The sequence below is a fragment of the Vidua macroura genome, chromosome 6 (genome assembly GCF_024509145.1).
Source record: "Vidua macroura isolate BioBank_ID:100142 chromosome 6, ASM2450914v1, whole genome shotgun sequence".
NCBI lineage: Eukaryota > Metazoa > Chordata > Aves > Passeriformes > Viduidae > Vidua > Vidua macroura.
Genome location: NC_071576.1, coordinates 4,281,298 through 4,307,482, shown reverse-complemented (window position 1 = coordinate 4,307,482; position 26,185 = coordinate 4,281,298). Strand labels below are relative to the sequence as shown.

Sequence of the window (26,185 nt, the reverse complement as noted above, 5' to 3'; positions counted from 1 at the left end):
GGCGCCGCGGCCGCCGCTGCTGCTGCCGGGGCGGGGGACACAATGGGCGGCAGCGGCGGGGCGGCGGTGGCGAAGGGGCGCTGAGGGGCCGCTGCCCTCCTTCCCTCCTTCCTTCCCTCCCTGCGGCCATGGCCACCACGGCCGAGCTCTTCGAGGTGGGTGCGGGCCCCGCGGGGCGGGCGGCGCTGGCCGGGCCGGCTCGCTGAGGGGATGCGGCGGTCTCTCCCTGGGGAAGGGCGGGCGGTGTGTGGGGCTGGGGAAGCGGGGGAGCCCCGGTGCCGCCCCGCGGGCTGCGGTGCCCACCTTGCCCCGCTGCAGGGCCTCCCTCCCGGCCGGCTCCCGGGTGCTGGCAGCGGGCGGGTGATAGGGCCACGCCAGGCCCGGCTCCGCGCTCCTCCTGCCGAAGGCACCCCCTTGTCTGACCCCGGCGCGGTGGGGTCAGTGGGGCTGGAGTGGAATAAAGAAATGACTTTGCCCTCCCTTTACTCGCGGTGGAAGCGAGGCACGGAAGGAGAATAGCTCAGCCAAGGCCACGCAGGAGCAGGGCAGGAATAGCAGGAGTCTGTCAGATTCTTCCCGTGGAATTGCAGAATGCCCTAAGTTGGAAGAGATGCACGAGGATCATCCCCCTCCTGAAGGGAGCCTGCCAAAGGGACGGAGGGGGGACTTTTTACAGGAATGTGTAGTGACAGGACAGGGGGAATGGCTTCAAACTGAAAGGTTAGATATTGGGAAGAATGATATCACCCTCTCGACTGTGAGGGTGTTGAGGCCCTGGCACAGAGCAGCTCTGGCTGCCCCGTCCCTGGCAGTGTCCAAGGCCAGGTTGGGTGGGGCTTGGAGCAGCCTGGGATAGTGGAAAGTGTCCCTGCCCATGGCAGGGGGTTGGAACGAGATGATCTTTGAGGTCTCTTCCAACCCAAACCCTCCTGTGGTTCTGTGGCTTCAGCTTCTGGCCTGGACCATGAGCTCTCATGATGTGGCCTGTGATAAAGAGAAAGTGTGAGGTGTCCCCACTTCCTCTTCCCAGGGGCATGGTGTCATCCCCAGGTGTCCTGTGTTTGCTCCAAGTCACTCAAGAGCTGGTTGTTCTTCTGGTGGGTTATTGCTGGGACTCACTTTGCCCAGCCTTCAGGAAAGGGTCTTCCTGTTTCTCTGGAAGATCCCATATCTGGGGTTCATGTAAATGCATTGTGTGCATTTGAATTTATGAATCATTATGATGGCACACGAGTGTTATGACTCACATCTTTTGGTTTGCATAGCTTTAAAAAATAGCAGGACTAAAATACTGTGTTCCTGTGGCTGGATGCCAGGTTTTGTACCCTCCCTACACCACTCTAAGAGCCCCTTGATTTCTCAACATGATGACGGTGCCATTCTGTTCTTTGTGGGGTGTGAGGTAATTTGAATATGGAAAGAAAACTCTGTGTTTTGGCTGCTTTGGGTCGTGCAACAACTTTTTCCATTTTGCAATAGCAATAAAGATGAAATTGCAAATTAGGTGAGACTTTTGCCTGGAGATTTGGGATGGAATTTATTCTTTTCCAACATGGAATCCAGTATTTCTGTCTCTCCTGCTTTCAGTTCACTTTCACTCCAAAGGCAAGAGAGTTTTTGTTGATGTCCACCAATTTAATGTTGCCTACTTGGTTAGTTTGAAATTTTTGCCTTATATAAGAACATAAAAATGTGCATGTTATGGGAGTAGCCCTTGGCTGTCTGCTGAGGATGGAATTTGATTACCATATTTTCATGAGTGTGTGTTTTAAGTAAATTTCAGTACAGGTATGGGAAATTGTGTAGCAGGATCTGTGCTGAAAATGTGCACAACATGGACTGAATTCTCCCTCACATAACTTAAAGCATAATTTAACAGTGGATACTTCTAAACTGGTTTTTAATCTGGCTGTGTCCAGTGTAGTTTCATTTGTAAACACCAGATCAAACCAGGTTATGACCCACTTCAGGCGTATCTCTTATTAAATCAGGAGTATTGGCTGAATGGATGGGATCACATTAATTCCTCTGGAGCCAGAGGGAAGTTCAAAGCTGGAGAAATTGACTGTTGGGGCTCATCTGATAACAGGCAAAGGACTTGCAAATGACATTTGTAATAGCTGATTTTCAGCAATTTCTGCAGAACAGGATAGGGGACTTAAAATAGGAGCTAGGCTGTCAGCTATGAGTAACCCTGTTATCAAGATAGCATTTAAAAAAGCAAATGTGTATGGAAGATACAAACTAAAGTAAGAACTTCTGCATATGCAGTGGAACCTGGAAAATCATGTCTTAGAAAGACACTGTTGAACTTCATTTATTCCATATAAATCAAGTAGATTATTTTGAGCACGCCCTCTGTAGAAAATGGAAAGGGGAAAGCTCATTTTATTTCTCTGTTGATCCTGCACATAATAGCCACTGCAGTTAATATGTCTTAAATAATATAAAACACTATTTATATGATTAAAAAACTGAAGGACAGGTCTCCTGTGTAAGTGTTCTTGGAAAATCAGGTATTTTCCAGGAAGGGAGCTGCAGGTGGTCTGTGTACACATGCACTCAAGGAATATTTAGAGGTACATAGAGGCATGATGGGGTGGAGAAAGATTTGTATTCTAATATTTTCTGGGGTTCTGAGGCATCTACATCAGATCTCCTTAGGAGAAGAGGCTTGCAGAAAAACTTTGTAAATGTTGTTTTACAAAAATGAAAAAAAGTATTCAAAGCCATTATATGTGTGTAGGTGAATTTAGTAAGAACATCTGGGGAAGGGAGAAATGCAGAAAATGTTGTCTGCACACACAGAGTGTCAGTAAACCATACTTGGCTTTAGTGTCCTTGTAACCAGAGTGGTGCCTCAGCTGAATTACAGGATCTTCAGAGGAAAAATTGTGGATTTTCATATAAAGGAGGAGTCCTGCAAAGAGCCCTGAGGTCACTGGGAAGCTGGAGGCCTCCCCTGAAGGGAATGTTACTGCACTGAATGACTCATTTCACCTATAATTAAATTACAAAAGGGTTCCAAACTTTTAGATATCAAGATGGCATAAGGAGGGAATTTACACTTGGCATGAAAACGTGGCATTGTGGCTTTTGATGAAAAGGATTCTTGTAAAGGAAACTTCACCTTGTGTATCAGGAAGGACTTGGTTAAAGAGATGAGTGACTTGTAGGGAAATTGTTTTTATGTGATATCAGCCAGTTATTTTTGAAGTTTAGCCAAGGAGGCTGAGCACAACATAGTTATTCGAGTCAGTCTGGATGAGGAGTTACCGAGTGATAAAATTTCTGCCATGTCTATCAGGATTCAGCGTGTGACAAGGTATATTTAAAAACCTTTTATCTTCCTGGTTAGTGGCTGGGCCTGACTGGATAGGGCATAATTTGTTTCTGAGGAAACAGACCTTGAACAGGCAATATTTGCTTTTCAGCCCTTGGTTTTACTTTCAAAACTAACTCTGTAATGCTCTTTTCCCCCTCCTTATTCCTTGTGACAAAGTTTCAGACATATTGATACAGTAACCAATATAATACCTGTTGAGATCTGTTTATTTTTTACAATTTTCATTTTTTTTCAACCAAGTTTTATCAAAAACAGTGGTGGCATATTCAGTTGTTTCATCAAATACTCCTATTCGCCAGAGCCACTCCCAGCTATGTTTTGGGTTGTTTCACACTTTTAGAACTGTTGTTTCATATAATTCAAAAGCTTTCTATAAAATCCTGGTGGTTGTGAGAATATTTTCCTTACTGGTCTTAGAAGTGCTGATGTTAGCACCTAATCACTGTTGCTGAAGTGATAAATATTGTTTTTATTATTGATAGAAAGTGGACTGTGTTTAGAGTAATTTAGTATTAGCTATGTGATGAAATGTTTGAGCTGGTGTGATTATTAGGCCAGCTAAAATAGGAGGTCTTGGGTTTATAAATGAGGCCTCTGCCTTCAGAAAATGTTGTTGGGTGGAGAAATAATCTTAACTCTTTACCCTTGAGTGGTGTTTTTATGGGAGAACCAGCAAATATTATGGAAGAAACTTGTGTAACCTTGAGTTTTAGTATCAAGATGGCATAAGGAGAGAATTTACACTTGGGAATTTACACTCTGTTTTTTCTGCTTGTGGAAATCAAATTCATCCTCTGTGTTTATGCCTTTTTTCCTCATTTTTATCTGCTCTGTTTCTGCAGTTGCAGTTGGGTTGCATTCAGTGGCATCTCATGCTGGGTTTTTTGGGCTGGGTTTTTTGGTCAGTTCTCTGTGTGATGCCATGGTGTGACAGAGTTGAACAACTGTAAAAGCCACGTAGTTTTTGTAGGCAGATGAATTTTCTGATGTGTTTTGCTGTGCAGCTGATGGCTGGCTAGGGTGGTGTAACCTCTCAAATCAGCTGCAGAGCTCAGGCACTTTGGAATGACAAGCCACAAACTCAGCTGCAAATAATGTCATTTAGAGCCAGCTCTTCACAGACCTGCAGCACATTCTTTGCAAACAGTCTGATACTATCTAAACTTGATGTTCCAACTCATCATATTAAAAGCAGTGTTCTCAGCAATAAATATGTAGCCCAAGAGGTGATGGAGTAATTGCCAACACTGTACTTTTGATTATAGTAAAGCTTCTAAACACTTTCAAAATGAGGTGTGAGCACCTGCTGAAGGAACAACCTGCTGTGGCACATTGTAAAGGGTTTTTCTTCTGTGGCCAGGAGCCTTTTGTGGCAGATGAATACATTGAACGCCTGGCATGGAGAACACCTGGGGGAGGTTCCAGAGGTGGAGAAGCTTTCGATCCCAAAAGGTAAAAAATCAAATTGCACAATGGCCAAAGTGGATGTATCTCTAATTGTACTGTTTTATTCCATATATATTCCATATATTTATTCCACACAAAGCCTGTGTGTAGTGGTGCTGTGTGTCCAAGGGGGTTTTCACGTGGGAGAATTGCTAACATTTGTGACCATGAGCCAGTTATTCAGAACTAATTATTCAGTAAGGAGTAGGGAGAGTCACTTTCTGATTGAGACCTTCTGAATGAAAGGGAAATAAAATTGTTTGTGCTTGTCAGACAGTTGCTGGGTTCAAGCATAATATGAGGCTTCACTGCTATGATAGTTAATGAGTTAGTTAACTCAATTTAATGAGTTTCTTACTTTAGTTTCCTGAGCTGCCTTGTTTTAAGACACAGTAGTTTGCAAATAAAAGGCACAAAAAGGTAGAACAGCAAGAGAGGCAGCTCTGGGGACAAGATCTAGTGATAAACTAATCTGACTTACTAAAATGTCAGCAAATGAACCTGACACAGTCAGAGGACGCTTCTTCTGGAGCACTCTTGCCCTTTGGAGGTGTCTGAGAAGAGAAAGGATATTGCTGAATTTCTAGCAAGATGCTGAACTCTTGACATTCAGTCTGAGGCCTGTATCCTATGCAGAGCTTTATGTGTGACTGAAGCAGGAAGAAGCTTGGAAATACACAGCATTGTTCCCTGGAGCTCTTTCTCTGTGCTTGTGCCCAGTATATACATTAGGGTAGTTCATGATTTGCACAAATTCCTACTTAATTTAACAGATTTTTCTGTATTTCTTCTGGTTTGCTTGTGTGAACTTCTCGGAGACACTTCTATATTTTTCAGGACAAGCAAGTGAAACCTGCAACAGTAAATATTTTTCTTGTGGCATCTTCTAGTATTGGGCAGGGAGTCAAAATTAGTATTAAAAAAGAAACAGATTTTTTGTGCCTGTTTTTTCCTTTTCTGTTTTTAGAAGATGCTGCTTTTGTTTTCTAGAAAGAGTATTGGAGTCCTTATTTCTCATCTGTAAACCTGACCAGCAGCTGCCTCTTCTGCTTCTTTCCTTTCTCAATATATTGAGCAGTGCTGCTGAAAAAGTGCAGAGTTGACACAAGACCTGTTTAAAACATAAACCCCAGCCTGAATCAGTTTGTTAAAATAAATAGAGACTGCCTGAATGTCTCTAGGCTTTTGTTTGAAAGAATGCTTTGTTGTTTAAATGTGATTTTTCACTGTTTCAATATACTTCTGTAAACTTAGATGTGTTCCTTGTGGTTTTCTGTGAAATCTGCTGCAATGTGCTTGCTCTTGGGCTTCTGGCAAGCAGGGAGTGAAGGAGAGGAGTCACCAACGTCTGCCTCAGTCCAGTTTTCTTTAAGAAAAAGAAAAGCCCTCAAGTAACTGACTGGCCTAAAAGCCTCTTCTGACATTGAACCTGGACAGCAAAGTTCTGAAATGTTTCAGATGTTTTCCGTTTTTAGCATGAGTTTTATGGCTATGGAGGATCTGGGAGTAATCCTTCCCTTGACCAGTGACTGGGAGATTTAGAAAAGTAAGAGCTGAAAATATGACTGAAATGGGACAGAATGAACAAAAACAGGAATGAGAAAGAGAGATGTTGAGAACAGAATGAAAAGAACAGAGGGAATTCAGGAATGCATGCAGATGTACTGTGATTGGGAGGAGTAAAATGTGAGTCTGAAAGAAAAGCTAATGATGGGAAAGGGCAGAAAAAGGGCAGAAAAACCCTCTAAAATGGGTATAGGAAGAAGTGAAGTCAGTCAGAACAACATTATGAAATTATGGCTGTCTCAGTTACTTATTAATAATTACTCATTGTCATGCTGATTTCTAACTTTACAGTAACATGTAGAATAGAGAATATTTTTCTGTTGTATCCCTTACAATGAAGGGATGTAGTGGCCTAAGCTTTCTTTTTCCATATGACACTTATTTAGGGAAGATGGGGATGAAGGGAATTCTGTATCTGTGGCAGAGCCATGTTCTTGAGTGATTGATATTTTGGTGTTCTTCTCTCCTTTGGCCCACCATGCACAGAGTTTTTATGTTATCATAGAGTGGTACACAACCAGGGTGATGTAGTTTAAAACAAAATTGTAGAAACAGAATTTTTCTAAACAATTTAATGTTGTATATAATGGTAGTATTATTTTCTAAAATATTTAAATTTAAAAATTTTATTTATTTATTTAAATCTACAATCTAGAAACATTTCTTAGTTGGACATGGTTAGATCAGCCTTGTATGCAAGTTGCTTTTTTTGAAGTGTTTTAAACTCCTCAGAAGACTGTGTCTTTCAAACTAAAGTCTGTTTTCCTGTATTTTATTCTAAATCAGATTATTGGAAGAATTTGTAAATCATATCCAAGAATTACAGGTAATGGATGAAAGGATTCAGAGGAAGGTGGAGAAACTAGAACAACAGTGCCAGAAGGAAGCAAAGGAATTTGCCAAGAAAGTACAAGAGCTGCAGAAAAGCAACCAGGTAAATCCAAAGGGTAGAGTCAGGGGGAAGCTGTGCAAGTTTTCAAAGCATCCTGTGCCCCTTTAACTTTTCTTGGTACAGGGTGTTGCTGTTTGAGATAAGAATAAAGGGGGTTTGATGACAATTTCTCCTGTCAAAGGAGGCTTTATCTGCATGTTCCATTAAGGAGTGTTAGCAATGCTGAAAGTGGGGAGTCTTCACAATAATTTAAAGGAAGACTAAACTTTATTTGAGTTGTGTGTAATTAATTAATTAGAACTTCTGAGATGCAGCACCTGCATTCACTGGGCTTCTTCCTGAAGGAAATCTTGTGTTTCCTGAAGTACATGAAATGGAAATCATGAGTTTAGTGTCTGTGTTCTCCAGGTTGCCTTCCAACATTTCCAAGAACTGGATGAGCACATCAGCTATGTAGCAACTAAGGTCTGTCACCTTGGCGACCAGCTGGAGGGGGTAAACACGCCACGGCAACGGGCTGTGGAGGCTCAGAAGCTGATGAAATACTTTAATGAGTTTCTGGATGGAGAGCTGAAGTCTGATGTTTTTACAAACTCTGAAAAGGTAAGAGCTGTCAGCGGGATGAAAGCAGTTCAAAGCAATAAGCGGGACTGCCCTAATTACAAGCTGCTACCATGACTTACCATGGTCAGACTTCAAACCACTGAGTGACTGACTCGTTAAAGTTTCATTGTTCTGAAATGTAAATTAACAACACTGGGCTGCAGATTGCTGATAAAGCATTTGTATTCAGCGATGCTTAATGTGGCAATGTTGGCATTTTTCATTTTATGAAATTATCGGAGATTTGGGAAACGCTGGGAGGGCAACTTTGGAGTGCAATACAATATCTGCCTCTTTCCTTTGAACCCCTTGCCTCAGATCCATCCTGTAAAGCAGAACGTTTCTGAATGCAACTTCTTTGTGCAACTTTGCTCTGTTGGGTCAGTCCACTGGCCTTGGATACCTTTTTGTCACAGCATGCCTTTGGGCTTTGTGTAGTCCTGTGGTTATGTCTCCACCCTTGGAATTTAGAGGAACCAGGCAGGAAAACTTCAAAGAAATGTTCAAGCATTTTGTTTTTCTTGTGCTTCAAGAGTACGTTCATGAAGCAAATACAATCTGAGTGGTGTGACAAACAGAAATAAACTGAAGGAAAATAATCCAGCTCTAAGCAAAAGGACACATTGGATTTTCCAATGCAGTTTAAGTAAAGTTGTTGGTATGGGTTTGTTGGGTTTTTTTTTTTTATGTGGTGTATCCTGAAGAATCTTCCTTCCCTCCTTAAATTCTGTGGTACCACTTTTTTTACAGGAAAAAAATTATAATATGTGGAAACAGCAAATACTTGATTTGCACATTCAGCAAAAAATGTGCTTGAAATGCAGCTCATGGAAGACCTGAGAACAGGTTAATAGTCACCCCTCCCACTGAGCTGGAGGTGTCTCTCAGGGAAATGAAAAGCTAATCATTTTATATAGTTGTATTCCCAAGGAGTCACTTGCACAGTGCCTTTTGATTCATGGTCTGTGGATATATGGTAATTACTAGTTGATAGCTTGCCCTAATTCAAGAGAGAGCAGAGAAAAACTTCCTTGATTTCCAAGGGAAACAGGTTTCAGCATAAGGGAAGTTCTTCTATGGAGAGCTTTTCCCAGAGCTGCATAAATTCTTTCTTTCTTCCTAAGGAGTAATAAAACATGCAATTTACAAATATTTAATGGCAGCATGGTGAATAACAAAACATAAGCTAGAGAATGATGTGTTGTCTGTTCAAGCGGCTCAAAGAATTCAACTTTGACTTTTATTTGTAAATTAAAGTTTCATGATACATCCTGTTGGAGAAGCATAAAAATTTGGTAGATAAATAGGGTGAACCTGGGAAATTTGTAAACAAATTAATCTCTGTACACCCCAAAGAATAGTAAGATACTCATCAAATCTGGAGGAAGACAAGGCCTTAAAGGCCTTAAGTCTTGTGCCAGTCTGCAGGGGAAGGGTGTGGGAACAGAAACAAGAATTTCTGGATACAAGTTATCTTACTGAGGCTAATTTCAGCCAGGTGGATTCTTGAACTTTTTGCCTCCTGGTTTAAACAATAAGTCCAAGTGTTTGTAAAAGAGCCTGCCCAGACAGGAGCTGTTACATCTTAATGCATCTTTGTACTAAAAATACTTCTAAAGTATGAGATGGTAACAAATATTCTTAAATGTGAACCCTTAGTGCTTTGTCAGTCTTCTGATCTTCAAACTGATAGGGGTTTTAGATAATGTTTTAGAGGATGTTATGATTTTTTGTGCTCTGCCAGCCCTCACAAGTGTGTACTTTTCTTTGAGACATTGAGGGGACACTGTGAAAGGAGAGGCACAAAAAAGAATATAGTACAGTTATGCTCTAATTGATACTTTTCTCAACAGTGTCTGTTCTTAACATCTGTTGGATTCCTTTCTTTCTCTACTCTCTGTTTGTGCTTCCCACTTTCTCCCAGCTATACTGAGCAATTTCTGACTTACCTCTGTGAAAGTTTTCCTTGCTGGTTTGTCCCTTTCTGTGCATTGTGTCTTCACCCTCTGAATCCTTATAATTTCTCTTGTGCTGCTAGCTAACCAATCTTTCTCCTGTACTGAAGATTCTTGAAGTGAGCAAATCATTCCAACACAATTAAACTATCAAAATGATCAGCAGCTCACTTTGTTTATCATGCAATAACATTGTCCTGCTTAATATGTTTACTGTTATTCTCATGTCCATTTCTCTGTTTATGTTCTGTACTTAATTTCATTATGCCTTTTCACTTGTGCATGTTTTGTGTTAAAATTCTCCCTTGCCATTATTTCTCCATGGTTTTTCAGTTGTTTTTTCCCAGATACTTTATAGCCCTTAAGTTGTATTTTACAAAATCGATATTTATTTTGGTTTAATGGTTTACAGAAGCCTGATTCAATTAAAAATTAAAGATGTCCGGGTTTAAGCAGAAACTGTGGAGAATTGATTTGTCATGGCTTCTCTTGTGCATAGAAAAAGTCCTGAGTTCAATAAAATCTAAGTTAGTTAACAGCTACTGTGTGAAGAGGAAACAAAGAAAATGTTGTGTTTGTAGGATTTCTTGGTTGTGTTTTTTTTTTTGTTTGTTTTGATTTTGTAGCTTTGGTGAATAACTGTTAATATATAGACAATTGTATAGACCCCAGTTGTTAGGTATTAATGTTGCTGCAAGCTAATAGAAATAACTGCTCTTTCATTGGATTTATTTGAGGAGTGTAGCAGCTTCTGCCTTAAGAGGCTATTGTAAGCTGACAGTTCAAAACATAAGCTGCTCTTAATAGTCAGAATGGATACACTTTGAGTGCCCCTATTTTTGCTGAACAACCAGCCTGGTGTGATGCCTGTGCTCTCTATTCTTACCTGTGTGTCTGCTTCTATTCTTGAAAAGTTTTAATCCAGCCTGCTCTAAGTGGTGTCAGAATAGGATTTCATTACTTCCTTCCCTCTCACTTCAGTTCCCTGGATCATCACTAATTGGAAGAACAAGATAAACTGCAAATTCTGCATGTTCTCCATTGTGTCAGCTTATAAAGCTTTTAGCCATCAAATAATTCAGCTTGCAAAAGACCTCTGAGACCCTCAAGCCCAACCTTTCCCCCAGCACTGCCAAGGCCCCCACTAACCCACGTCCCCAAGTGCCACATCCACATGGCTTTGAAATCCCTCCAGGGATGGGCACTCCACCACTGCCTTGGGCAGCTGTGCCAGTGACAGCCCCTTCCATTAAGAATTTTTTCCTAAATCCTCCCATGGATTTAGGCTCTAACCCTCCCATGGGACAACTTGAGGCTGTTTCCTCTTGTCCTGTCCCTGTTCTCTGGGAGCAGAGCCAAATCCCCTTAGCTGCCCCCTCCCGTCAGGGAGTTTTGGAGAGTGAGAAGGTCCCTCCTGAGCCTCCTTTTCTCCAGGCTGAGCCCCCCAGCTCCCTCAGCTACTCCTCATCAGATGTGCTCCAGCTGTGTCAGGTTTGGCCCACTCAGCACTGCTTAAATCCACTCAAGTTCAGTTGCAACCAGCTCCCTACCCACACTTTGAAATTTGTGTTTTCCATCACTTTATTCAGCCTAAAGAAGCAGTCACTGAGCACCACTTAGATGCATGCATGTCCTGTGCTGACTGATGGTGGAAGAATAATTGATGAAAGGTTCTGCTGCCCAGAGCAGAACACAGATTTGCATGCTGTGTTACCTATTTATTAACTTTTGTATTCATGCAGATGTTCTTATTTTGTAGCTGTGTAATTACCTGACTTCCATCTTGATTTTTACTTTGGACCTCAGAGTTTATAATTTCTAATATATCTTAAATTTCTCCTTCTTTGGGAGAATGCTCTGCTTTGATCCCCTTTTTCCCCTTCCTCCCCTCTCCATGCCAAGTACAGTCATGGCTTTTTTTTTGGTATGAGCTGTTTGTCCAGACAGCTCACACAAACATCCACAGATATCCCCAATGGGAATGTGTAATGTGACTTTTCGTCATATTTTGACCTATATTACTTTATGTTAAAGAAAAATACCTTAAGCATCTTAAAAGTACATATGGGAACTTGGAGGGGTTGATCTCTTCCTCGGGTATGTCAACTCAACCAGCTTTAGGGATAGGAACTTTGTGTATGAAAATTGGACAGTGCAGGGGGAGGAAAGGAACAGCCCAAAATCAGACCTTTAATGACTCTGTCATGTTTTCCTCTCACCAGATTAAAGAGGCAGCTGATATTATTCAGAAACTGCATTTGATTGCACAGGAACTGCCTTTTGACAGGTAAAAATCTATCTGAACATCTTTTTAAGAAAGTAAATCTTCGCACAGCTATGATTTTTCTGATGCTTCCCTTGTCTCCCCTTTTGGTGCTGTGCTTAGGGATTCATGGAGCTTTTGAGCTGGATTGTGTGCTTATTTCTCTCTCCTCTATTCTCAAATTTGTGTTCACGCGCTCATGTTGTAGGATCATCTTTACATACACATCCTAAACTGCTTAACAGACTTTTAATGGGATAATTTTGCTTTGCTGACTTAATGCTAGATTTGAATTAGATGCTTGTAGGTTTTTAGGGAGGATATAAAGCGGGGAACTTTTCTGTCGTCTTTGTGCTGCATGTTTTCGTTTTTAAGCAGAGTGCCTGCTGTTCATGATCCAGGATGCCTGTGATTTCTCATGTGATGTGGATTTGAATTTCATCATGCTATTTTTTTTTTTTGTTGTTAACAGGTTTTCTGAAGTAAAATCAAAGATAGCAAGTAAGTTATCTATCCAGTTCAATCCATATTGCTGTATTTGAATTGTTAAAGATGATTAAAGAAGTAAGCAATGCTGTCAGTATTACAGTTTTTGCCTGAATTACGTAGCTTGATGGGTTTTTGTTGTTATCCCCTTTCCTCTCCAGGTAAGTACCATGATTTAGAGTGCCAGTTAATTCAAGAGTTTACCAGTGCTCAGCGCAGAGGAGAAATCTCCAGAATGAGAGAAGTAGCAGCAGTTTTGCTTCACTTTAAGGTAAAAGCTGAGGGGCTTAATTTAAATACGTGAATAAAACCGACCCACGGCACAATAAGTGCCTGTTTTGAGTGAATGTATTTGTGTGGGCACAACCCTCGTGTCAGATAATTTGTCACTTCAGGACTGAGGTGTTCAATCTGAAATCAAGTGCAGGGGAATAAAGGAGGCAGATGAGGGGGATTGGGGGCAGCATCAGTGGAGAACTTCCTAAGATAATCTCTTCTTGCATGGGTGTGACCTGACTTTCATACTTGAGAAAGAATGTTGAAACTTAAGGTATAAATCCATGTAGAGTGGTAGTAAGTGGAGTTATTAGATATGTAACAAAAATGGGTTTGGAAAAGTCTGTGCTTTAAATGCATTCTGTTTGGGTTTTTTTTTAAGTAACTTTTCCACAAGCTTTGTATTTCCTTGATTTTGTTTTTTACTGAAAGCATGAACAGCCTGCTCTAACACTAAGTTGTTTTGCTCCTTCCACAGGGCTATTCCCACTGTGTTGATGTGTACATAAAACAATGTCAAGAGGTAATGCAGTTTATTTTACATCATTTCTTTATTTACCTTACATTATTGATTTATTTAGTCCTATAGGTTGTTGTAAATATATTCTAAAATGTGCTTCTCAATGCTAGGGTGCATTCCTGAGGAATGATGTCTTTGAAGATGCAGCCATTCTCTGCCAGAGAGTGAATAAGCAAGTTGGAGAAATCTTTAGCAATCCAGAGACCGTGCTAGCCAAACTCATTCAAAATATCTTTGAAGTTAAACTTCAGGTATTTCAAATTTTAACACATTGAAGTTCATTGAGGAACCTCTTAATAAAAAAAAATATTTCATCTAGTGATAGCAATTAATGAGAATTTACAGTATTTGTAATCTCTGAATAAGGGTATAGAATTAACTCATTGCTCTGTGATAATTAGGACAGATAATCAAGCCCATATCAAATAAATCTCCTTGTGCTCTGAATACAGAGCAAATACTCAAACTCAATATGTAAAATTATTAGGGAATTGCTGTGTTCGTTGGGTAATTCATGAGATGTCATACACGAGTTTGATTTCTTCTCTATGCCCCCTACCAAGAATATGTCAGGAAAAGAACTTCCACATTTCATATCTTTAATTTGCTCATTCTTGGATTTGGGTGTCATGTGTGAGGTTAGCCTTGAATAAGTGAAAATCATTTATGTTGTGAGTACTGTCTTGCAGCTAATGCAATATTTATGAAAATCTAGAATAATTGAAAATACTAAATTTTTCATCCTGCAAATACACCCACTTAAGTTCTTAAAGTCAACAGCATGACTTTCCTTGCAAAAAGCAATATCCCTGTAGATGTTGTTTTTGTAGTGCAGGGATTGAGCTTGTGTTTCAACCCCAATTTTGCCTGTCAGTTTTGAATTAGTATTTTATGGTAAATTATATTTTTGTCCAAATATTCAATGATGAGAAGGCTCTAGGCTTGTATCTGCTTAGTGTATGTATTATGATAAGCAAATATGTAACCATCTCCTTTGCCTTGTCAACTGCAGAAATGCTCTGAGGCCTCTGGTGCTTTTGATTCTTAAAGTGAGGGGATTTTGTGTTAGGTAGTCAGACATATTTTCAAAACCATCTGTCTTTTGTCTTTGCTTCACACATTACTATTTTGTATTATTAAATCATGTTTTTCTACAAGTGTGTTTGACCCCCCCTGTGGATAATGCAGGAAGTGTAAATCAGAGATGTAAAGGAGAGATTAATTTCCTTTAAGTAAGGTCTACACTTTGCAGGAAATTCCATATAATCAAGGAAGTAGTGAGTATGACCTGTGGTTGTCAGTTGATCTTCTAACAGATGTACCAAATTTTGCAGAGTTATGTGAAGGACCAGTTGGAAGAACACAGGAAATCAGATGCAGAACAGTATCTTAAAAACCTCTATGATCTATATACAAGGTATTTATATATTAATGATGAAATTATTGGATTGAAGCTATTGGAAAATAAACAGATCCATTGTCAAGAAAAAGAAGCCAAAAATGTAAACTTCTCATAAAAGCTGAAATTTTTTTATGTCTATTAACCTTTACAATGATGGGTTTCCTAAGGCAAATTTAAAATGGCCATTATTATTTTCAATGGGTATTATTGTGATCTTCAAGAGTAATTTTAAAACTGTGTAAAAGCCAGTCCTCCCCATCTCACTGGCAACTTGATTGCAGTGGTGCTGTGTGTAATTAAACATGAATTATGTGAAATTCTTTACTTAAATGCAAAACTGCTCCAAGTCTTAATCACCATCAGGGTTCTGTTGTGCTGTGTACTTTACAAACGTGTAATGCTGTAATTCATCCACATTCAACCTTTTCCTCCCCTTCCCTTCTTTGTTTCTTTTGCATAAAGAACCACTAATCTGTCAAGCAAATTGATGGAATTTAACTTGGGTACTGATAAGCAGACTTTCTTGTCTAAGCTTATCAAGGCCATTTTCATTTCCTACTTGGAGAATTACATTGAGGTGGAAATTGGCTATTTGAAAAGTAGGAGTGCTATGATTCTGCAGCGCTATTATGATTCCAAAAACCACCAGAAGAGGTCCATTGGCACTGGAGGGTAAGTTCCTTTTGGGAAGTTTGATAATTCTGAAGTGGAAGGGAGGTGGTGAGGGGAGAAAGGCTGTATTTGCCATGTCAGATGCACAGTGATGAACTGCCAAAGACCTACAGCTTTTTATAATTTGCTTTCACTTTATGTTCTGCTCAAAAGTGTGTTGCTCTCAGTACATGTGAAATGTACTCAGTGCATGGTATTTGTACATACTGGAAATGAAAAATACCAGTTAAACCTATGTTTCAACTTAGGATCCAGATCCACAAAAGGACTGAAGCAAAACTAAGGTACCTAAAGCATGTATATGTGTGTATCTAAAAGCATACATTTTTTTTCACCTGCCCAGGTCTTGTGGTCCCCTCCCAAGACCTAGGAAGGGGAAAAGACCATAGCAATGTCAGTGAGAAAGCTCTTAGTGAGCCCAGAAGATGCAATGGACTTAGAGAAAGGTAAAACAAGACTTCATTATCCTCAGGGTAGAAAAACTAATGAAGGAGTAGTGAGAAGTGGGATAGGAAGTATTAAAACTTGTGTGAAGCAGAGGTGCTAAAGCTGCTGCACCTTCCAAAGACTTGCTCAGTTCAGTGTGTCAGGAATGAGGAATGATATGGAAAAAGCAGCAGTGAAGTAATTAAAAAAAAGCAAAGATGAAAATTTAATTTTCTTGGGGAAAATTAAATTTATTGTAGTGCATAACTGTATGGGTTGTTTTATGCATGGAAATGTGTCGAAGCATGCTTGACTAAATAAAGAACTGCTGAGATAATGGATGAGGATGAGAGGATTTGTGGGTGTGGATGAGATAGGAAGCTCTCATTAGTGTTTAGAAAGTGCAGTGTGACAGAGTGGATGGAGGCTGAATCTGTCCACAGCAGAAGTGCTGTAGGATTCCAGTGAAATCACTCATCCCACAAGGGGAATAGCTGCTCCCATGGGTGAACGTGCCATTCCAGAACACAGTTGACCATGGAATCAGAGGTGGTAGTTTTGCATTTACTGCCAATTTTTGTTTTTAAAGCTTGCAAGACTTGTCTTAATGCTTGCACATCCTAAACTGTGTCTTGGGTCCTGTTTTTTGAGTTAACAACTAAAAGATCCTAAATTGTTGTTGAGTTTGAGTGCCAAAATTTCCACCTGGTGAAATCTTCTTGGGGTCTGTCTTTGTTCCAGTATTCAAGACCTCAAAGAGAGACTAAGGCAACGAACAAACTTACCCCTGGGGCCAAGCATTGACACACATGGGGAAACTTTCCTGTCACAAGAAGTGGTGGTTAACCTTTTGCAAGAAACCAAACAAGCTTTTGAAAGATGTCACAGGGTAAGTTTGCTTCCTGTGACCTCCCTTAGTGGTATAATTTTGTGTGTGAGATTAAGTCTTGAGCTTAAGTTTTTGGTTGAGGTGTGATAGGAAAAGGAAAGGACATTTCAAATTGTCTCTTGTGTTTTTCATGGAAATGGAGCCACAGTGGAGGCTGAGGGTTTGTTTTTCCATGTGGATCTAGTTGTAATTTGTGAGGATTAATGCTGGCTGTTTTTGGAAGAAGTGGGGATGGTTAAACCTACTGGCTGCATTGCTTTTCTTACTAAATTAGACCCAAAACCTGAGAAACCACTAGTGTGGTTTTCTTTTCCTGCTTCAAAAATATGCTGAATAGTTCAACAGTTGTTTTCCTGCCTCAAGTGTAATTTCTTCTTACATTAGTGAATGGTCACCAATAAAATGCTGAGAGGAATAGTCTTAAACATTATTTACCTTGGTAACCCTCTACAGTTCTTTAAATGCTTCAGTCTAACATGAAAAAGGTATTTTACTTCTAATTAAATTGCTGGTTTTACTGCCTGTCAATCATATTTGTTTGGTACTTGGTGTAAATGAAAACCCTTGAAATTTTAATTGTAGACGTAAATGTGATTTTTTTTTTTTTAATTAGCTAAACACACTGATTTCTAGGAAATTTTAATTCCTTTAACATTCCCAGTGAGTTTAGGGCAGAAAAGCTTCAGATATTTAGATGTATTAATATTTCATAAACTGAGTGGGGCCAAAGACAGAACAGGGTACAGACACAGGACTGTTACCTGCACACCCTTGGGATCACCACCTTCCTCGGGGTGACAATCAGTGACTGGAAGGCAAGCACATAGATCATTATTTTTCTCAATGTCATAGTTGCTAGAAGCAGTTGTTAAATTCGTGATATAAACTGTTTTTTTCTACATGTGCACAACCTTTTGTTTCTGTCTTTCTGTTGGGATCAGATTTAATATAAATAATTTTAGAAGAATTGTATTTGAGTGGAAACCCCAATGGATCTTGGCACGTAAGGAGATTTCCAGAATTAGAGTTTTAGAATTTAGGGGTTTGTGGTCAAAGCAACTCACTGTGCAAAAGATAAGTTAGTCCTTGGCTAACTAATTGTGGTATTTATGTCACACAGCAGATGTGTGCAGGGTTCTGCCAGCTGTGACTGCTTTAGAAAGAATAAATTGATAATTTTGATGTGGCTGTATATTGAAACATTTCAGTGTTTGGGGGTCTCTGCTGGTGGGTTTTTGAGTTTTTTGGGGGGAAATACAGCAGAAATATTTGTGAGTGTTGTGTAAATTACCTGCAGCTGCAGTAGTAATCTTTCTTCCTTGAAGCTTTATAAAAGTCTTCACCTAATTCCTTAGGAACCAAAGCTGTTTTTCCTAGGTACAAAAGCCCTGTCACGTTTTTCTTTAGAAAAGGGATTTACTGACAGGTTGCTGTCCGAAATCCCATGTTGCTTATAGCTCATCAAAGTCCAGATGCTGAGTGTAAATGTGGGCATTGCTGCACTTAATAAAAGTGTTCATGCTCCATTGACTCCAGCTGAACTGTGCTAAATGTAGCCCAGGTTCAGCTGCATTATTTTTGCTCCAGTGCTAAAAGAACACAAACTGGAGCTGCTCCAGCTAACCCAGTGTCCTGCTTCTCACAGTGGCCAGTGGCAGGAGAGTGTTAAAAGAATAAAAATACAGGGTATGCATAGAGTAATCTCTTCTGTCTGCATTTTCCCATCATCCAGTGGCATGCAGGTTAGGCAGTTCCTGAGACTGCATCTGGAAAACTGTTGAAAGGACTATTAATTAATATCTCCTTTCATTATTACTCTTATAGTTATTATTAGAAACTGCTAATGCTTTTGCTTGTTGTAGCATCCTGTGGCAGGTTCAGTTTACTATAAATGCTGAAGGGTTTACTGATATTATAGGCTGTTCCTGAATAATTCTCTGTATGGATCCTTTTCATTTTGAGTAAAATTCCAATTATTCTGGAATACTTGTTACATTTTAAGCTTATCCCCTATGCAATATCCAATAAACTTTCAAATCTATGTAGAACTGACCTTTAGGACATTTTTTTTTCTTTTTCTTTAAAGCTCTCTGATCCCTCTGACTTACCCAAGAATGCTTTCAGAATTTTTTCTATGCTTGTAGAGTTCTTATGTACTGAACACATCGATTATGCATTAGAAACTGGCCTTGCTGGTGAGTACAGTATTTCCTCAGCATTTCATCTCCTTGGCCTTTCTGTGCAGATGATCTTTGCTGTGCCTTATTGATTGGCCTTGTTCAGGATGTGTTGGTTAAATTAAATCTGTTTTGTGTGTCTGGGGGTTGACATTTAATGGCTTCTAAAGTGTAACTTTCATTTGGGGAATTGATGCACAGATGGAAACGTGCTTCTGTCTTTAGAAACGTTTTTATCACAGAAGCTGGGACATCAGCATTCCCTACCTCTGTATTCTGTGTCACAACAGGAGAATATTTTTGTATTAAATCTTAATGTTTATAAGAATTCTGTGCTTGTTTGTATATTTGTGTGCTTAGAGTGACAGTAAATAAGAAAACTGCTTGTTTAAAGAAGTTATAATCTTGACAGTGAGAACCTGTCTGTCTTGCAAGACAGCATCAAACTCACATTCTGAAGGAGTTTTTAGAGTGACTGCTCTGTTTTGCCATCAGAAATGTTACCAGTTAGGTATTTCTGTGCTTATGCTTCTTACCAATATAGCTACGAGAAGAATTCTATATATGGCACCGTGGTAAATTTTTGAAACTCTAAGCCTGTGATTGAAGCATTCATGGAAAAAATCTGCATATTTAAAAAGTCATCATGCTAATTATAAGAACTGCATATTGTTACAATTCTAATGAAACCTCTTTTGCTTCAGGCATTCCCTCTTCTGATTCAAAGAATGCAAATCTTTATTTCTTGGATGTTGTCCACCAGGCCAATACTATTTTCCATTTATTTGACAAGCAGTTCAATGATCATCTGATGCCATTGATCAGGTACCTTTGTTTTGATTAACATTTCCTCTGGTCTTTTTTTTTTGGTGAAGAAAGCTAATTTTTTTCATTTCTCATCTCTATTAAGAAGAGTTTATGCTTGGAGTAGTTCAACTTGATATTGTAGGAGGGGGAAGAAGGGAACTTTAAACAAATTGGAAACAAATGGGTGAGGGTGAGCTCCATGAATACTGATAGGAAGGAAAGACATGTTGCTCCTTGGAGGTTTTGCTGCTGCATTCCAGGTGGGAATCAAGGGGGTTTGTGGCCATGCCCTTTTCCTGTTGGGGTGGGAAATCTTCACTAGATCCTGTTGGAAGCAGCAAACCCATCAAACAAATTAGTTTTGATGTTTTAATACTGTCACACATCTTCTATACTGTTGCAGTTCTTCTCCTAAATTATCTGAATGCCTTCAGAAGAAAAAGGATATCATAGAACAAATGGAAGTGAAGCTGGATATGGGCATTGATAGGCAAGTAGAGATTAAAACTTTCTCTTAATCTTTTAAACCATACCTTTGTGATATATGTTAACTGGCCTTTTAAGCATGAATTATTCCTCAACTCAAAATTGATATTTTAATTATTTTTTAACAGATAAACATCCATTATTGTGCATAGGAAATTTAGATTTTGTGTGGTTAGAGGGTCATGTTTTCCATGCCCGATTTCTGACCCATAACTGCTTCTGGAAGGATACAAAAGGATTTTGCTTATGTTGAAAGAGTGCAATAATTCACTGTTACCTTATTGTCTCAAACTGGTGTTTTTCTACTTTGAAAGAGGGAGAAATGATGATTGAAATAGGTTAAGCACTTGCAGGATTTCCATTTAGGAGCAAGGTTTGACAAAAATAGGTTAAATGATTTGCTGGGATCTGTGCAGTGCTATGGATTAGACCGAGTCGTGGAAGTCTGGAGACCTGGAATAATTTTGATTCTGACATTGACTTGCTTTGAGGTTGTGACTCATTTAATCTTTTTTCTATTTCTCAGAATAAAAATGAGGGGATAGCTATAAAAATTGCAAATTAAAATCACAGCTGTTTTGCAGCAGAGGAAAATAATAAACTAACGAGCTTAATATTAGGAAATGGAGCTGTTGTGTGATGCCCTACTTCTGATTTGGTGTATTATTTTCTGCAAGTGCAAGGAGAAGGTGGAAATAGGGGATGCAAGGTGGCAATTGAGATTTTAGCTGCTCCTGCTGCAGGTGACCTTAGAGGTTTAAACACGAAGTTGGAAGCACTTGAAGCACTGAGGCCACAAGCTTAGATCTAGACAGATAGAGGTCAGTCATCAGTATTACAATGGTTTGTATCTTTTTGTGTTAAATAATTAATCTCTTAAAGACTTAGGAGAACAAGTTCTTGTCAGAAGACAGTACAATCAAAGGTTTGGATGAGGAATTAAAAAAAAAATTGTGTTTCAGCAGATAAAAAAGAGATTAGTTTTGAGATGAACATTACATGTAAAATGTGTTAGTGGGGCTGTTTCATGCTGCTTTGTGGTGCCACTGATGCTGTTGAGAATTGATGTCCTGCTTAAAGGAATGAATTTAAAAAATAAAGCAAATTTTTGAAACATTGATGGGTTCTGCTTTATCTAATCTGGAAAAGTCCAAGTGCAGCTCTTGAAAACCATTCACAGCACTTATCTACATCAGTAAAAGTGATTTAGTAGCCAAACAGAATTAGTTTAACTGGTTTTCTCTCAGAATGTATTTTGTGTAAACAGCCTTCTGGGAGTATTTATTCCAAATGGAAATTGAGGAGAATGCAAGATATTATTTCTTTAAATTTCTCTTGGTATGTGGACTTGGAACAAAGTAAATCTGAAATACAAGCCTGAGCTCTGTGCATAGGAATAAAAGGAGTTTTTTCCCTTCTCTGGATACATACATTCTTCTCCACCTCACCCCAGCTTGAATTCTTCAAGGTCTGGAATGTCCTTGACAGTTTTCTTTGGGAAGGTTGGGGGGATGAGGGGGGTTGAAGGAAAGGAGAAGAGAAGAGAGCCAGGGGGATGTTCCTGGCCAAGGTGGCTACTGGGAGGGGTTTGCAGCCTCTGTAGCCTGCTTTGCTGTTTGACCTTTGCTGTGGACTCGAAGGAAAGCAGAGCCTTGACCTTAGATAATGTTCTGAACAGATAAATCCTATAAAGGAGAAATAATTGCTGCTGTAAAACTCCATTAGATTTTTGGGAGCAAGAGAAATACCAAGCTCTGGCAAAGGAAGAAGTTTCTTCTTTCCCCTCACCGTTCCTTCATTTTCCAAGTGTTTTCTGGGGCTTGCTTCTGACTAATATGCAATGTGATCTAATTCTGCTAAACTCCTTGGAATGCTTCCTTTGGATTCTCTCTGTGCTGAAGGATGCTGTCCAATTTCTCTGAAGAGCTGGATTTGAGTGGATTACCTCACAATTGATGTGTCTCCTTTAAAAGCAGCAGGCTGCATCCTCTGCTCCAAGACACTGAACTTGGAGGAAAGTGTTTTTAGGGTTTTTTTTTGGCTGATGTTCTTTTTTCTAACTGCTTTCATAAAATCTTCTCTATAGAAAAATGTTAGATGCTGGTTTTTTTTCCCCTTATTGCTTTATGCTGCTTAGTTTTGTCCAGAATTGTGTCAGTATATATAAATATAAAAGTCAAGGAAACAAAAAAGTTCCCTTCAAAACCCAATCTGTATTTGTAACTTTCAAGGACACTGAATTGTATGATTGGACAGATGAAGCACATCTTGGCTGCAGAGCAAAGGAAGACAGATTTCAAACCAGAAGATGAAAACAATGTTTTGATTCAATATACAAATGTAAGTAACCAAAGTCCCAGCTCATGAGTGTTACCAGGTACAAGATGCTCCTTACCAAACTCCCATTAGACAACATGTGGATATACTTAATTTACTTCCATCTGGCACCAAGCACCTCCAAACTCTGTTGTGGACTGATTTCTCAAGCTGAAAAGGAACATGAGTAGTTTTTATCTAGTGTCAGACACAAATCAGTGAGTGCTGGAGGAACTGGCACATTCTTTCCCCTCCCAAGAGGCCCAAATTTGGAACAAGGCTTTTAGCTGATAATTAGCTTTAAGCTATCAGTTTCAGAAAATCAATTATCAGGTACTCTCCAGTTGCTGGGTGCTTTTTCCTCTCAGAATGGCAGGAACATGGCAAAGCATCACAGGTACAGCATGAACATTTTGCTGCACAGTGTTGTCTCTCCAGTGAGTGTGTCTGAATCCCAGCCTAGGGGCTGCTGGGATGGCTCACATTAGGGAAAGAGGCAGGGAGGAGGAGGGAACAAACTCAGTGGGAAGAAGTGAGGGCATTCCCTGAATGCCTGCAGCCAGGTGGGAATGGGAGAAGTGCAGCAGTAGGACAGAGAGTGTGGTACTCTGTGGGAAGGGTGAAAATCCCTGTATGGCTGTTAATTTGGGTTTATGATTGTGACTCACAAGAGGTTTTTAATCAACCCTTTGATGGATCACTAAATTAAAAATCCAGATTGAAATGTTCTATTCTGAACTGATATGAGCTATAACTTATTTGAATATTTTCTTGCATCCATCTTTCTACTTGCATTTTTGCATCTTTGTGTGGCAAATAAAAAGAAATGTGGAAATTATTAACTGGAGAATAAACTTTTACAACACATCATTGAGGTTAATAAGAGTTAGTAACTGATGTTCAAGTTATGATGTGGAAGAGAGTAGATTACCTAATTCTTACTTATTCCTTTTTATTTTTTAATCTAGGCTTGTGTTAAAGTGTGTGGGTATGTTAGGAAACAGGTGGAAAAGATCAGGAATTCCATGGATGGCAAGAATGTGGACACGGTTTTGATGGAGCTCGGGGTCCGTTTCCATCGCCTCATCTATGAACACCTTCAGCAATATTCCTACAGCTGCATGGGGGGAATGCTGGCCATTTGTGATGTGGCTGAGTACAGGAAGTGTGCCAAAGACTTCAAGGTGAGCCTGTCCATGAGGAGGCAGTGATGGTTGTAAATCCTCTCTCAGGAGGAAGAGTTTTGAAGATGTAGATGGATATTCTGTTATAAGACTTTGAGCAACTCTAATTATTTCTGTTTTTTTCCTTTGTTTCCTCTTGCCCACAGATTGCGCTGGTCTTACAGCTCTTTGATACCCTGCATGCACTTTGCAACCTTCTGGTTGTAGCCCCAGACAATTTGAAGCAGGTTTGCTCAGGAGAACAACTTGCTAACCTGGACAAGAACATCCTTCACTCCTTTGTCCAGCTGCGTGTCGACTACAGGTCTGCTCGTCTGGCTCGCCACTTCAGCTGAGAGCGTGGCAGGAAACCTTGCACCTTTGGGCAGCCTCAGTTGTTAGAAAGCACAGGGAATTATTTCTTACCAACCAACCATGGGTGTAACTTTTGTGGGACAGTAACTGTTCAGGATAAAGCAGCAGCCATATTTAAACCTGGCCATGTAGAAGGCGAGCAGGTAAAAATCTGGATGATGTTTCATGTTAGCTCAAGTTCTCCCAGTGAAGAATTTCACAAATCTACTTGCTACTGATTTTTTTTTTTTTTTAATTGGAAACATGTTGGTGTAGGAGAGCAAATGGTGCGTTGAAAGTATTTTAGTCTTCAATATTGAATTATCAGATGCCATTTGTTAGACTTGAACTACAGAGCATAGCGTAGGTAATGGATTACATAGAATAGACCAGTGTAAAAACATTCTTCATCAATTTTAATGACTTAGACTTCAGCACAGCTAATCATAATCAAATTATCTTTGATTGGTGTTTCTAAGTCATTTCTTTCATTTAAAACGTTATCCTGCTCAATGTAATTTCTTGCTCTAATTAATTAGCTTGGAATTTCTTTGAGATGTAGGAGTAAAACACTATCCCAGAAAGACGTAATTTATTCATTGTGTAGCATTCTAAACAGAACTAAAAGTGGTGAAAAGTTTGGGATTTTTTTATTTTTGGTTCTTTGGCTTTGTTTTGGTTTTTTTATCTAATAGTTGAGGGCCCACTGGAATGTACTGGCATTGTATGATCTGACATTATTGTTTCTGTTTGATACCAGCACACTGAATTTTATATATGCTCCTGAAGTAAATGCAGCTGCCTTGCCTAAGGCATCCTTATTACAAGTGAAGGTGCCCATTGTTGGGTTACTATAAAAGAACTTTTTTTCCTGTCTTATTTTGTATGTAAATAAATTCAAATTCTAACGAAGTGAAAGGATAAAATGTAGCCCAGTTTTTGCTATGTGGCAGGAATGGCTCCAGCAAAAACCTAGAGTGGCAAATTCTCGGTGCCTGAGCAATATAAAATGTTGAAGTGTGTGAAAGCTGCTCTTCCACTGATCAAAACTGATATCGGACAGAGGCTACTCTGTGTCTGTTGTGCTCCAGGGTTTATTCAGGAGTTCCTGACATGGACCCACAGTGTGCACACAGTGAACTGAGGCAGCAGTGGTGGAAACCTCTGGGGTGGCTTTTCCACAAGCAGCTGGAAATTATTGTAAATAGACCTTTTTTTTTCAGAGTAGGCTCTTGTGGAAACCAGGTTGGAACTGCAGTGGAGCAAATCCTTTCTAACACGTTCCTTCTACTGTGGGCTCAGCACATTATGGAAACTTCATTGTCTCCCATCTCCAGAGCAGCATTTCTATCCATTCACTCTATGTGTTGGGCAAAGAATTGTATTTTCCTCTTCTGTTAGTGAATTCCCAGGTGGGGTCAATATTGACAAGACTTGTTGGAACTTCTCTTGCTTAGCTGGGGTTCTCCTGCTTCATTTTGGATGTAGGGGAGCATTCTGCCAGTAAACAAGGGAATGGTTGCCAGCCTGGCTCACAGCATCCAGGGAGTCTGGCTGCTCTGCTGGGCTGCTCTGCTCTGTTCCTTGGCCATGGCAAAGCCACAGAGGGGTTTGGACACTGCAGGAGGCACCTGCTTGTACTGCTGCCATTTTTGTTCCAAAAGCTCTGATGTGAATTCAGATGATACCTCTCTGTTACCTCTGTAACTGAAAGCCAACAATTTTAAGGCTGTGGTTTTATGAACCAATACAAAATCTTTCTATTAAAAAAAAAAAAAAAAAGTGTCAATTTGCTAACACTTCAGAACCGTGAACATCATCTTGAGATTGCAGATCACAGAAGTGCTTCAGAATTTGTTGTATGACTGTTTGAATTTTTTTAAGGTTGTATGAAATGTATTTACCATATTCCTTGCTTTATTAGCTGTGTTTTCCATGCATATGCTCAGTGCAATATTTCCATTATGCCTGTTAACAGGAGGCAGCAAAAAGTAGGTGAACACTTAGATATGTAAACTCTTCTTCAATAAAAAGAATTCCTTCCAAATACTTTTTTCATTTCATTTCCATGTTCCTCAAAGATATTTATACTCAATTGTATAAGCCCTTCTATTTAACAAAAAAAAAAAAAAAGGAATAA

The 26,185-nt window shown here is 39.6% G+C and overlaps 1 protein-coding gene across 2 annotated transcripts; it reads left to right on the top strand.

The window, feature by feature from the left end:
- Nucleotides 1-36: 36 nt before the first annotated feature.
- Nucleotides 37-26,185, top strand: EXOC5 (exocyst complex component 5). 2 transcript variants are annotated; one of them, XM_053980834.1, is made up of 19 exons: nt 37-155; nt 4,707-4,798; nt 7,145-7,292; nt 7,659-7,853; nt 12,031-12,095; nt 12,544-12,572; nt 12,719-12,828; nt 13,312-13,356; nt 13,464-13,604; nt 14,688-14,770; nt 15,218-15,427; nt 15,676-15,711; nt 16,595-16,742; nt 18,829-18,937; nt 19,624-19,744; nt 20,130-20,216; nt 22,444-22,552; nt 23,497-23,712; nt 23,859-26,185. In XM_053980834.1, exons 1-19 carry the CDS (start codon nt 129-131, stop codon nt 24,045-24,047), a joined length of 2,160 nt encoding a protein of 719 aa, XP_053836809.1. In that variant the 5' UTR covers nt 37-128; the 3' UTR covers nt 24,048-26,185. The 2 variants fall into 2 exon arrangements, with proteins under 2 accessions (XP_053836809.1, XP_053836811.1); XM_053980836.1 differs by lacking the exon at nt 15,676-15,711 and having other exon boundaries at nt 38-155.

What these genes read in the sequence shown, in the direction of transcription:
- EXOC5 (XM_053980834.1), top strand. Translation starts at nt 129, where the DNA reads ATGGCCACCACGGCCGAGCTCTTCGAG. An exon ending in CATCTGATGCCATTGATCAG is followed by an intron (nt 19,745 to 20,129) that starts GTACCTTTGTTT and finishes ATACTGTTGCAG; the next exon opens with TTCTTCTCCTAAATTATCTG. An exon ending in CTGGATATGGGCATTGATAG is followed by an intron (nt 20,217 to 22,443) that starts GCAAGTAGAGAT and finishes GTAACTTTCAAG; the next exon opens with GACACTGAATTGTATGATTG.